We start from the raw sequence: 14,331 nt of genomic DNA, 5'->3' as shown, positions 1-14,331 counted from the left end.
TATCTGAATGACAAATAACCCAACTGACAAGAATTGACAATAAATTACATAATGGCTGACAAATATAGTCAAGCAGTGCCTTGTTCCATTATTAGTAAATTGGTTCTCAAAGAAGCTCGATGTTTGTAAGTACCTTCAGGTGTTCCTGTAGCTGGACTTCGTGTTGTCTGGTTAGTACTTCGTGTTTTTTCTGGAATTCAGCAAAGAGCAGTTGTTTCTGGAGCTCTTGCTGCTGTTTAAGTAGTACCAGTTCATGTTGGAGCTGCTGTTCTCTCAAAGTGGTGTCCACTCCTGCAGTTCCCACAGGCAAAGAGCCCAACCGAGGCTCAGTGCGCAGGTCAACAGGGCCTCCTCCACCACCTGAGCTTTCTTCTGAACCTGGGAGGGAGTTAGCACATTTACTCATTTTAGTTACAGCCAAACTCAAAAAAAAAAAAAAAAAAAGTGACTTACAGTCTGAAAAATATGGCACATATAAACAGAATCTAGATACACTAAAAACCTCTCTAAACAAAACATTTGATCCAAGTAAGGAAAGGACACAAAGGATTACCGTTGATGATCTCTCACAAAGGTCAAAGGAGCCCGCTAAAACATGATCTCACATGCCCGAGGTATTATTCCATACAAGTGCACTTGGTTTGGTGCGTCAGACACTTGCGTTTCCGTCACAAGACTATATGCTTGAGGGTATTTTACAAAATAGTGACGCATTTTAGGAACTTTTATGTTTCAGAAAATTGTAGTTTATTATAAGAAAGTATCATTTTGTAACATTTGCCAAACGAGCGTGTTTAAAAAAACAACAACCTGACTACTGTGTGCTGACTACCGGTATCTATAACACCAAGGTTCATAGCAATGCAAATCTGGTTTGATCATAGTGAGAAATCAAAATACAGTAATATCTCTGTGATCAAATTAGGAGATGACATGAACAAAGTGGCAAAAGTATCAGTAATCATCAAGTTCCAAGGTCTTCACTTAATCGAGAATGGAACAATTGTAGAAAACAAATTAAATACTCTGGTTGAGCTGCCTGTTGTCCCATTTAAAATCCAACCCCAGCTTAAAAGGTGACAAATAATAAAGTCTTTTCACATTGGTCACTATCACATTTACATCAGTTTAATACTATTCCAGACAGGACTTCCAGGGTCAGCACCACCCCGGTGACTTGTCCCAGGCATGTTCATCAAGGAGCAGATAGACACCAAACGACTATTGAGGACTACTACTCACCACCACCACCATCTCCACCTACTCCTCGCTGTTCGCTTGCTGTTCCGACTGGGCTCTGCATGCCTGATGGGAGGCTGCTTTTCACCTCCACTACTGCAAGGGAGGGAGAAAGACAATGTCTGATTAGTCTGGACAATGCTGCCAGGAGCACAACAGTCTATTACATCATTGCCCGCCGACACAAACCAAGAGATGCAGTTCTTATTTCATTCAGATGTGCGACGATAATGTAAGAAGAAAGGAACGCAGCATCCTGCTGCCTAAAAATAGCCACAAGCTTTACATTAGTCTAGTGTCGATCGGAAGATGGCTTCACTTCACCCCTGTATTTCTTAGGCACCAGTTTACTCTATATTCAGAGTAGGTGATTTGACAAAGCTCTACATCTACACTAATAAGTAAAAAAAACAAAAAAACAAATAACTGACAAGACACATCGTAAGCTGCATTCAACATTATATATATATGTATATATACATATATATACAATATATATATATATATATATATATATATATATATATATACACATATATATATATATATATATATATATATATATATATATATATATATATATATATATATATATATATATATATATGTTAGGAATGCTAGCCTTTAAATAAAAATAAGTCAACACAACGATGACAAAGTCAAATAAACACACTGGTCAGTGGTCAACATAGAGATCACATAAATGCTTATTTAAACAGTGTGCAACGTATTCATTCAGTCAACAATTCCAATGAACATCTCTTCACATGAAGAATACAAATCAATATACAAACATCCAGGGTTTTTCCTGTATACAAAATTCAGAGGTGGCCACCTCCACCTAATTTGCTTGCCACCTCCAGCCTGAGCCACTGATATCGCGCTTGGTAGGAACGCATTTTAACTACGTTGCAGTCTTGCGCCATTATGGAGGCGCTATATCAACAGCAGTGCACTGGAAAAACCTGAAGCAACAACCGAAGAAGAAACAGCTTTCCTTTTTAACTTTAATGCTGATAATGCGAAGCCTCACAAAAATACACGGATTGAGAAGGACCGTGTGTGCTCACTGCGATCGACAGAAGTAATCCTGCTTCATTCCATGCTCAGTCTGTGCATTTTTTCAAGGCTTCGCATCATCAAGCATTCGCTAAAAGTGCTGAAGCACACGCCAAAAGGTGGGCACTTCCGTCAATCATCAATTCCAATCAATGGCAATGCCCACCTTTGGTATAATTTCTCATTTCTAGTCCAAGATCATAAAATGGCTGCAGAAGGGTGGCCCAAAATTATATCGGTCACCACTGCGAGTACTGATACCTTAAAATAAGATTGGTATTGGCACCGATATTGATACCAGTATCGGTAGTCACCCATCATAGTCAGGGTGATACTACCTCTGGTACCACCTCAATTTGAGCCAGGAAAAACCCTGCAAACAAAGTTTGCAGTCTGCAAAGTATTTTGTAAACCAGAAACCAGAATAAACTTGATAATCTGCAGCATGAAACAAACCTCTTGCCAACTGCAGTCATTTTCATATAGAAATATCAAACCAGTGTATGAAAAAAATAACTATCAAATTATGCAGAATATTGGCCATAATAATGATGTGACCTGCTTTCTCTCATCAAGCTTTTCTTCAAGCAAAACACAAAAATGCTACTGAGTATGTTCCACAGCATTATTTCCCCCTTCATCATTTTAAAGCTCTTTCTCCCAGAGGGTTTGTCGCTTGTTGTCAAGGTGCATTTTGGCAAAATCAACTTGTATCAGTTTCAAGTTATTTCAGTTTTACATTCTTTAATAGATGACCGCCTATTATTTTGCCTACATGTGGAGATATTCACTGTTAAATTTATTTTAGAAACACATATTGAATTTATTCTTTTTTTTAACTTTCTGTTTGAGTGTGAATTAGGATTTGTGGGCAATGGCTGCTGATTTGGTTTTCTTCACCAAGCATTGCTGAAGCTAAAGCATTCACACTCAGCAGTAGGGCTGTGTGATTATTGCATATGACTACAAGTGTAATGACAGAATGACAATGACAGAACATGCAGCTAAATGCGCAGCTGCAGGCAGGGAAATAGATGTCAGCCATAAATTGGCATTATTCTCCAAAGATGAGGTTGACACGTGAAATTACTCATCATCGGTTGTGTGGCAGTATCTTTAAAGCGATGTGGAGTAAATTAAGCCGATGTGCAAGGTATGTCAACGGGCGGTGCCCTAAAAAAAGGGCAACACAACAAACCTGTTTAATCATTTGAAGTACTGCAGTCGTGACGAGTCCTTGCCACCCAAGAGAGTGTGGGTCGATCCCGGTGCTGTGTGACTATGTCAAAGTAGCCTTGAGCAAGATACTGAACCCCTTGATGCTGTGTCATCAGTAGTCAAAATGTAAAGTGCTTTGAGGGCCTTGTAAGCAGGAAAAATGCTATATAAATGAAGTACCATTTACCAGAGTAAAGTGTAGTTTGAGTTAAAATATTTAACACTAACACTAGTGCAATACACTCATTTAAGTGTTTAAACACCAGAGTTAAGTGTAGTTTGGCAGAATTAAATGTCTAACACTGACACTAGTGTAGAGTACTTAAACACTACTCAATGTTTACCAGTATAGATTTTTAACACGATACATTGCTGAAGTGCCTCTGGATTGGCAGACCGGGGTGGTGGTTCCCCTTTTTAAGAAGGGGGACCGGAGGGTGTGTTCCAACTTTAGAAGGATCACACTCCTCAGCCTCCCAGGTAAGGTCTATTCAGGGGTGCTGTTGAGGAGGGTCCGTCGGGAAGTCGAATCTCGGATTCAGGAGGAGCAGTGTGGTTTTCATTCCGGCCGTGGAACAGTGGACCAGCTCTACACCCTCAGCAGGGTCCTCGAGGGTGCGTAGGAGTTCGCCCAACCTGTCCACATGTGCTTTGTGGACTTGGAGAAGGCGTTTGACCGTGTCCCTTGGGGAGTCATGTGGGGGGTGCTTCGGGAGTATGGGGTACCGAGCTCCCTGATACGGGCTATTCGGTCCCTGTACGACCGATTTCAGAGTTTGGTCCGCATTGCCGGCAGTAAGTCAAATTTGTTTCCTGTGAGGGTTGAACTCCGCCAAGGTTGCCCTTTGTCACCGATTCTGTTCATAACTTTTATGGACAGAATTTCTAGGCGTAGCCGAAGCGTTGAGGGGGTCCGGTTTGGTGGCCTCAACATTGCATCTCTGCTTTTTGCAGATGATGTGGTGCTGTTGGCTTCTTCAAGCCGTGATCTCCAGCTCTCACTGGAGCAGTTCGCAGCCGAGTGTGAAGCGGTTGGGATGAGGATCAGCACCTCCAAATCCGAGACTATGGTCCTCAGTCGGAAAAGGGTGGAGTGCCCTCTCCGGGTCGGGGATAAGATCCTGCCCCAAGTGGAGGAGTTCAAATATCTTGGGGTCTTGTTCACGAGTGAGGGTAGGTTAGAGTGGGAGATCGACAGGCGGATCGGTGCAGCGTCTGCAGTGATGCGGACGCTGTATCGGTCCGTTGTGGTGAAGAAGGAGCTGAGCCGAAAGGCAAAGCTCTCGATTTACCGGTCGATCTACGTTCCTGCCCTCACCTATGGTCACGAGCTGTGGGTCGTGACCGAAAGAACAAGATCCCGGATACAAGCGGCCGAAATGAGTTTCCACCGCAGGGTAGCCGGGCTCTCCCTTAGAGATAGGGTGAGAAGCTCGGTCATTCGGGAGGGACTCAGCGTCGAGCCGCTACTCCTCCACGTTGAGAGGAACCAGTTGAGGTGGCTGGGGCATCTGGTTCGGATGCCTCCTGGGCGCCTCCCTGGGGAGGTGTTCCGGGCATGTCCTACCGGCAGGAGGCCCCAGGGATGACCCAGGACACGCTGGAGAGACTACGTCTCTCGGCTGGCCTGGGAACGCCTTGGGATACCGTCGGAGGAGCTGGCTGAAGTGGCTGGGGAGAGGGAAGTCTGGGCTTCCCTGCTAAAGCTGCTGCCCCCGCGACCGACCCCGGATAAGCGGAATTGAAGACGGAACAGAACGGAACATTGCTGAAGTAACACTGGTTAAGTGTGAAAAAAGTAACACTTACAAAAGTGTAAGATTTACACTTATTGGTGTGGACACACATAAGGCAGAACGGTGGTTGACTGGTTAGCACGTCGCCTCCCAGTGCAGAGGACGTGAGATCGAGTCCGGCCTTCCTGGGTGGAGTTTGCATGTTCTCCCCGTGCTTGTGTGGGTTTTCTCCGTGTACCCCGGTTTCCTCCCACATTCCAAAGACATGCATGGCAGGTTAATTCACTCCAAATTGTCCATAGGTGTGATTGTGAGTGTGAATGGTTGTTCGTCTCTGTGTGCCCTGCAATTGTCTGGCAACCGGTTCAGGCCGTACCCCGCCTACTGCCCAAAGCCAGCTGGGATAGGTTCCAGTGCCCCCAGCGACCCTTGTGAGGACAAGCGGTTAAGAAAATGGATGGATTGATGGTGTGGACACATATAAAAACTCTTAGATTTAGGGGTGTATTCAGACCTGCACTGTTTGGTCAGCTTTAAATGGACCAGAGTTTGTTTCCCACGCTGATCCGGATCTTTTGTGCAGGTCTGAATGCACACAAACGAATCCTGGTGCAGACCAAACAAGCAGACCGAGACCCACTTTTTGAGGTGGTCTCGTTGCGGATTGCTTCGCAGTCTGAATTCAAACCACGGCTTATCCGCTCCAACTGCAGGACATATGCGCCTTTTTGGGCTTAACAAGCCACCGTAGCCAAGCATCGCAGGGGGGAAACATTGCCTGGTAGTGAATATTGTTCTAAATTCATTCATAATCATTCGTATTCTGTATAGCCATGCTGCTGTCAGCATGTTGTGGGGGCGGGGCACGCGGAGCGCAACTACTCCTCCGGTTACTGCACGCAATCGACGACGCGTTCCAAAATTAGAAACAGCGTTGCGGAACCTTCGTTAAATGAGCTACTCTTGATGCTCGCAAATATCTTGCATCTAATAACGCCACAAATATTCAGAGCAATAATACAGCATGTCGGAATTTCATGTTTTCCTCTTTTTCCGGGTTTGGTTATGCCTTCAGCCCTCGTTATTTTTGTCCAATGGGAGCACAGATCGTCACGCAGGTCGATGTGATTACGCAATATAGTCCACTTGCAAAAAGCACAGTGTGAATATGAACCGCACCAAACGAAAAAAAATAAAGTCCGCTTTTGGTCCATAGCAAATAAGCGGACTAAAAGACTTTTCTGGTCTGAATACACCCTAACACTCTAAGTGTTAATCTAACACTGGCGATTTTGCTGTGTAGCATAAATCATTTATTCTGGCATTTTGTGATTACATTTACGATATCCTAACGCCAGTTTAGTATGGTTTAGCATTAGCATTTCTTCAGCTGTTAAATGCTTACTAATCCTCCTTTCGATACTTATCAAAAGTATATCTTATTCACCACTATGGAGGTCATGATGATTGACTTTTAGAGGAGCGGCTGCTGTTTAGCCAACACGCTAGTCACAGACCTGGCTGTCGCCAGACCTGTCTTAAGAGGGGCACATGAGATGTAAGTAAGGGGCCTAATTATGATTATTTCACTAGCGACAGTACTTTGCTCCATATTTTTGATAATGTAGAGTATAGTTATTCTATCCATGCAGCACTACCACATTCAGTCAACAGTCTTGAATGGCGCCTGGCTGTGCAATGCCTGGCAGACCACACTTACAGTACATTTCATCGACCCTGCCTTCTGAATCGTTGCAGCCATATTAGATGTGGCCTAACTGAAGATATCTGTGAAAATGCTTTTATCATTTGCTCCTTGGAGATCTGTAATTATCGTGGAATTAAGAAGAATCAATTACCTTTGATTGCCATTCCAACCCAGTTTTACAAATATATTATAATTTGCAGATTTTGTGGCTGAAAATGGCCTCATCCAATACAGTGGACGTGCTGACGTATCGCACAGAAAGGGCCAGCCTGCTCAAGGCGGTCAGAAAAAAAAGGAAAAGAAAAACAACCTTCATTTAGATATCAAAATGGTTTTGTGGCTCCTGTGTTTGGTTTTCTGTATAAGAAATACATTTTTGAGGTGCCCCTAATGCCAAAGATTGGCGTTGTAAGGTGCCCCTTCTCGCTTGTCGTAATGTGTCTACCGCAGCGTTCCTCTTTATTAGTAGCCATTTACAAATACGCATATATTTTGCAGGTATGTCATTCCATTAGACAACACCACACAAAAATACATGATATATGTGTGGGATTCTTGCACCTGGACACCTAATATTATTTTCAGTAAGGCCGTGATAGGCTCTTACAGATTTTCCATCTATTTTCCGAACCGCTTAATCCTGATTAGACAAAATCACACCATTGTTTATTTTATATTTGTAATGTCTTAGGTATAAAGAAGTCAACACTAGTTAGTACTTCTTAACACAAAAAATAGCTACTACAATAAAATCAAATTGAAGTCAAATAATAAAAAAAAAAATGCTTGTTTACTTTTGTACTTTTGATTTGTACCTTAAGGGGTAGGGATAAAGCATCTTGGTCTGCTGTTGGTTGGTAGAGTCCAAATCTTATGTCAGCACAATCTCAAGCTGCGGTTCTTACAGACTGACTAGCAAACTCCAAGTTCTACCACGCATGTTCTTCCGTCCTTTCTGGAATTTTTTTTACTCCTTAAACAGCAGAACACATGGCAACTGCCCGTGACAAAATATTGCTAAACGCTTGGCATCTTTGCATGCACATTCGCATGTAGCAATGATGTTAGCATATTATGTAGCATCTTTATTAATAATCATTATGTTTACATTTCAAGGTGTCTTTATTATTCCTGAAGGGGCAGTTTTTTCATTTTGGGTTTTGCATACTTGCATATTATACCTCAAGAGTGGAAATTAGTTCATTGTATTATTTCATATTGGTCTACACTTGTTGTACAATTGGGTCAAATTTTTTTGATAATTTTTGATGTTCAAGGATACCATACTCAATAGTTTATTTACTTTTCGTTATAACAGGCAATTTCAAAAGAATGTAAAAAAAAAAAATCATGGTAATAATCGAGATCGAATGATATGATATATATATATTTTTTTACACTACTCTACAGACAGGACAATGTTCTCCCCAAAATATGTGCCTTTCTTTTTGGATAGTAAAAAGAAAGAAAGTAGTTGAGTATTTCGTCAGACGAGACAAGCCAAGACTCAGCAACTTGAGAATAGACATCCCCAATTAGCTTATCGGCTTCTGTCAGCTACACTAATCATTGGATATGTGTGTTAGTGTGTGTAAGATGGGACTTTTGAGAAGTGAGCCAATACTGACCCTGATCTGCCACATGCGTTTGTTGGCTACTCTCTCTTGAGCTCAGCTGATCCCTGCTAATGGATTATTCTACTTCCTGAACATGCTAAAAGGTACGTTAGGGCATCAGGATATTTCCTATCTTCTGGCTGGACAGGAAGTTAAATCAGATTTTGGATTTTGAACCTTCATAAGTGACAATTCGCACGGTTTCTGTTTCACTTTGCTTAACCTGTGTTTCCCAAATGAGTCAGGTTTATTTAGCTTCACGTTTACCCCCTTTTAACATCAAGTTTTTACGTTCCATGAAAAAGTAGAAGGTAAGCTCATCAAACACCAAACATCCACATTGAGGCTAAGCTTGTTAGCTCTGTCCTGACTAGAGAGCGGAAAACGTCATTCAAATCTTGACTGTCTCCTGTCCCAATCTGACTTATTGACCTATTGTCTTGACTGTATCGTGGTATTGGAGTTTGAACAAAAATGAGAGCTTAATTAGAAATTGGTGAACGATTAATTCTTTAAAAAATATGCCGCTTAAATGTTCCACATGAAAATACACATAACCAAAGGATCAAGACAGTTTTAAATTTGGTGGTGTGTGACCATTCACTTGGCTCAGTCGCTGTGGCTGGTGCTACTGCTGCTGAAAAAGTAAAAAAAAAGTTGGAAAGAGTCAAAGCGTCTAAAACTGAATGCTGGTAGATAAACACGATGTGTGTCTGTGAATGTGTGTGCAGCCACTCACTTCTCAATTACCTAAACAAATATTCTGGTGTTTCACCGTGACGCACGTGTCTCCCTTTCCACTACAACACACACACTGTCCCGATGAGTGTGTGTATATGTGAGACTGGATTGTGAGTGTGTGTACAACAGCCCTCTTGGCAAGAGAGCAGCATTCCACAGCAGCCAGCTTCTGACGTCAAACTAAAGACATTTATAGTCTTGCAAACACACACAAACTCACACTAACGTACAGTCTGGCAAAGAGGCGGGTCGAATCAGATTTTCAGTCAATAATATTCGCCTCTTAACGGTTCACTGCAGTTATATACAATAAGACATGTATAGTAAATGCAATCAAGGAGAGACTTTACATCCAGCATGTCCAGCACGTTCATCTAAGTAGGAACGAATCTCCACTGGTGTAAACCTTGGTGCTAACATAACGTTCACTACTAGAATACACTTGATTGGAATAGTATTTTTAACACAAACTTACCAAATAAAACTTATATGATAACATTTTTTTTAACGTTTTTGGGATGTCTGCATTCAGTTTCATCCCAAAAACATAAAAATGTAAAATAAAAGAAAAAAGAGAAGGAAAAAAAAGATCATAAGTGTTTTTCACATACAATAGCAGTATATTTATCGTGTATAGGTAACCTGATTATTATGCAATTCAAACAATATACTTTATGTATTTTAAATATATATTCTCCTTATTATTAATGTAGAGTAATTATACTTTTTAATACTAGGATACACAGGATTATGCATTTCAAACAAATGGGCTACATTAGACTAATAAATATGTATCATATAAGATTTATTTGGTCAGTTTGTGTTAAAATTATCCTCAAAAAAGAAAATAACTAAATAAGAATTTGTTATGTAAAAAAATTACATAAATCTTAAATTAGGCTTGAAATATTTCTGTGCATGTTGTCTGAGATTGTAATTTTATTAACAAATTAACTCTGTCATTCCATTTCTCTTTTTTTTGTCATTTCTATTTCCCCGTACTACTGCTGCAGTGGTATTTTGGAAACCAATATTCATCTTTCCTTTTCTTCTCTCTTTCCCTGTCCTGTTTATTCTGCATTGCTAAAGGAAAATAGGTACTGTGACGTCAGCCCTGCAAAACAGCAGAGAGACACACACTGAGGAAGAACGAAAAGGTAAAAATAGTATAATGGCCGCGTGTGCTTTGGACAAATTAAAAGCCTCGAGTCAGAGAGAGTAGTCACATGTGTCCTGTTGCCATAAAGACAGATGGGTGGGCCAGATGCATTATGGGATGGCTACAGGTCATCAAGCGAGATGTCTTGATGTTTTGTTGCATAAAACGTAATGTCTGTGGCAACAAACATTTAAACGTAATACACATCTCAATGAGGACACCGTCTCCAGCACTCACAATCATATGAACAGTTGGTTTATATTTGATGTGGATTTGTCCTTACCACAATTCAATGCAACCAAAATACTTATTTAATGATGAATTAAAAAGTAGTAAAGTACTCTATCTATAGTTGGATTTTACAGTCTGAACCTTTTTCAGTCTTTTTGTTTGAGGTCATTTGGATTCAATTACATGCTTCAATTTTCTGCAACAAGTTACCCACTTAGGTCAATATTCTCCTCTGTGCAACTACAGACTTTTCTGGCTACGCGTATTCTCCCATCCACATCTGTCATTCATGTCACATTCCACAAGCTGTAGCAAGCCCAGTGCCCCAGGAAGGTGAAACATACTGCACTTATAGTTTTAAGTTATGAGACAGTTCCAGAAAAAAATTAAATCTATGAAAGCTATCAAATATATGAAGAGAAACTGAACAAAATTTTTTTTTTATTGAGCTGGTCAAAGGCGCTCTACGTCGCCTATTATCAAATTTTAGTTGTGATATTCGTTGGCAGGGAATATTGACGCTAGCAGACTTTTTTTCACCTACAAGTGCAAGAAGTGATTCCGCTTTAAACATGGTGTCGGCTGGCATTAAAAGACAAGCACAATAAAAGCGTTTTTGAAACCACTGGGATACTACTATTACATCAACTACACTTATGGCAAATTGTGTGGTGGGTGTTACACATCCATTATTGTAAGGTATTTTAAAATGTAATGTCTGCTTTGTGAAATTTGTGAACAAGATGAAAAACAGAGCTGTCAACCTATACAAATTCATTTCCATAACAATCTGTCAGAATTGTCCTTTTCTAGACATTTTATCAATACCACTAGAGCGGGAGAGTTATTGCAGTGTATTATGTAATTGTGTAAAAATAATTATGCACACTGTTCAATTGGCATTAATCAATCTAGATAAGAAATTGAGCACCTGCGTTCACACCAGCAGTTATTTGATGCAATTCTGAAGTGCATTTATAGTTAGCTAGCTATACCTACACCCCGAAAAGGCATGGATAGTCCGGGGGCGTGGCCACTTAAAAATGCCTCTTCGCTGGCAAAATGTTGGGGGAAAAAGCCAGCATGTGGACTAAGGCCTTCGGGCAGGCTTGGTTGCCTTAGAGTGCCACGTTGTTATGGCATGGAAAAGCCCAACTGACCTGGTGGGATATACAGTATTGCAGCAACCGCAGGCTTGAAGCAGATACGTACATTTCCGTTACATATGTGAAGGCATATGAGAGATGCTGAACGATGTTGTAGCCATTTTCGCAGGCCGTAGTAGAGTAATTGAATGACAGTTGAGCAAGGTGTGGACACGCCCGCAACATCCAGATCCAGAGAATGGTTTGATTCGCAATTTTTTTAATCATTGAAATTTGGCAACTTTTTAACAACATTCTTCTCTCTGGTATGTTAAATTTAGAAGACATACGTCTTTCACTTTGCAGAGTATTTAACTCTTTACACTTGTAGGACAGGTAATAGTAAAAGGTACAATCCATGAAGTTGACCCCTCCTTACTTTCATGTTCACTACAACTACATCAAGTCTTCAAGGGGCAAGTAATTCAATTTTATTTTAGTTTTATTTGGTCTTTTTCAGCTAACCAATCTTTTTGCATCTTAAAGAACGGTTAAGAATAAAACATTGCATTTACAGTTAATACAGGTCTTATGGTTGCAACCGTTTGAGTTAGGAACAGATTATTTCAATTTATAGTATTTGTTAAGAGGCGTATTCTTTTTTAATACAAACAATGTTGACCCGTACACCGGTTACAATTGCAGAGATATGGAGGTTCTAGTCTATATTTCTCAAAACACCATTTCCTTAAGAACGACCTGTCAGTGTCAGAAATCAATGTGTCAATAGAGCAGGGGATTAGAGGGAATGTGCGTATGTCTTGTTCCAAATTTACTTAGCTGTTGGCATCAAACCCCAACTCTAAACCCTGCTCACCTCAGTGCACCTTTGTCAAATGCCAGACTCACTTTTTTTCTGCCTTGACACTCCACAAATAATACCCTAATGTCTATGTCTGTTATGTCTATGACATAAGATCGAACAGAAACAGAATTGATTGCATCTGTAGCAGTAATTCCTTTTAACTTGAAAGTAGAACAACAAAACACTTAAGATGCGCGAATATAGCCTACATGTTTAGACAATAATTTCATTTATGTTCAAAATCATCAACATTTAAAAACTATTGTTGAAAGCAAAAGAAAGTATTGGAAGAGCAAAAGAAGGCAGAAGAGTGCAAATGACGGTTAGAAGTGCACGTCCGCTGAGCCCTGCCATTAAACACTAAACAACGTGAGCATCCAGGGAGTCAGCATGAACCTTAAAGATGTGGCAACCATACGGTATATAACATCTGCATGTTCTACATATCAATGTAAGCTTTTAGGCTGCGGAACCAAAAGACCTCCGGCATACCCCCGGCCCTCCCCATCTCCCTTCCCTGAGATGACTCACCGGCTGTGGGCATGGCAGTGGTGGAGCCCCTGCTGCTACTCAGGAGCTCCAGGGGCTGTTGGCTGTCTGTGCTGGAAGAAGAAAAACAGGACTCCGTCTCATAAATGGTCTGCAACATGGTGCACAATCCTGACACCGTGGGATGCAACAGCATGCCAAAAGAAGAGAAGTGCTCTATTTGCTCACAAAACGAGTCAGTTCCTTTTCAAGAACACTGCCATGTATTCAAGAAGTGCAGCTTACTCATTTTGGGAGGATATGAGTAATCACTTACAAGCTTTTAAGTTGAAAACTGCTTTTCTAAATAATTCTCGGATCTCCAAAAATGAGGTGGGCGATTCCATCAAAAGATCCATAAAAATTGTTGTGTAATATTATGCAAGTCGTTGTTGAATTTTAAGTAGCTCCTGACTCCTTCAGTCTAGTTTTATCCTGAAACAGTCGCTCACAAGATCCTCTTCTATGATGCAGCCTCCGGAAAGTCCTTCCTTGGCTTGGCAGAAAAAAATCAATCAAAATGAAAGTATGAATTGGAAGATGACCAATTGTAACAGACTCCTTAGAATATCCCACACTTAGTTAGGATTGTTGTTTCTATTTCATCTGGAGTCCAGATCCACACAGCGCAAGTTGCTTAACATGTAGTAATGGCTGGTATGTTGTAGGATGTAGTAGCCACTTTTTCACATCAGAAAGTTTGACTCCTCTGGTGCCCCCAATCCAAGTCTTGACCGAACAATGTGAAGAAACCAGACTATAAGGAAATCACTGAAACCCCACTTTGTGAAAGTTGAAACATTTCCACGGGCTGTGAAATGATGGAAAGGATCGGCTCCATGTGTGCAGTTGGTTCGCATCAGGATGGACTCGCCGAGAGCTGCAGCTGCCTCTTCGCTACTTCCCACAGCTAATAACACCGCACCAAAACAGATACAAGGAGACGCTGAATTCCCCTGCATCAAAGGATCCTCACGCTGTTCTCCTCCTGTCTGATGAGAGGGAGAAGAGGAGAGGAGGAAGATAAGGAAAGGCGAGGACATAAATAGCTTTGGGAGAGCACTCCCCGAGGTTCCATGCTTCCAAAATTAGAATCAAGTGCTGAGAGAACGATAGAGAGAGGGAAATGGAAGCAAGGAGGGCGGG

General features: G+C 41.1%; 1 protein-coding gene across 1 annotated transcript in view; it reads right to left on the bottom strand.

Moving 5' to 3' along the window:
• The window catches only part of hdac5 (histone deacetylase 5), a 55,246-nt gene that overhangs the window by 19,838 nt on the left and 21,077 nt on the right, over positions 1-14,331 (bottom strand). Inside the window, 3 exon segments of the mRNA XM_086084455.1 lie at positions 134-378; positions 1,243-1,335; positions 13,189-14,177. Of these exon segments, the coding sequence (XP_085940581.1) occupies positions 134-378; positions 1,243-1,335; positions 13,189-13,342 (492 nt within the window). The 5' untranslated portion in view covers positions 13,343-14,177.

The sequence above is a fragment of the Leptonotus elevatus genome, chromosome 1 (genome assembly GCF_054856555.1).
Source record: "Leptonotus elevatus isolate MCC_2025b chromosome 1, RoL_Lele_1.0, whole genome shotgun sequence".
NCBI classification, from domain to species: Eukaryota; Metazoa; Chordata; class Actinopteri; order Syngnathiformes; family Syngnathidae; genus Leptonotus; species Leptonotus elevatus.
The sequence above is the reverse complement of the archived record's forward strand: the minus strand, read 5'-3'. Positions and strand labels throughout refer to the sequence as shown.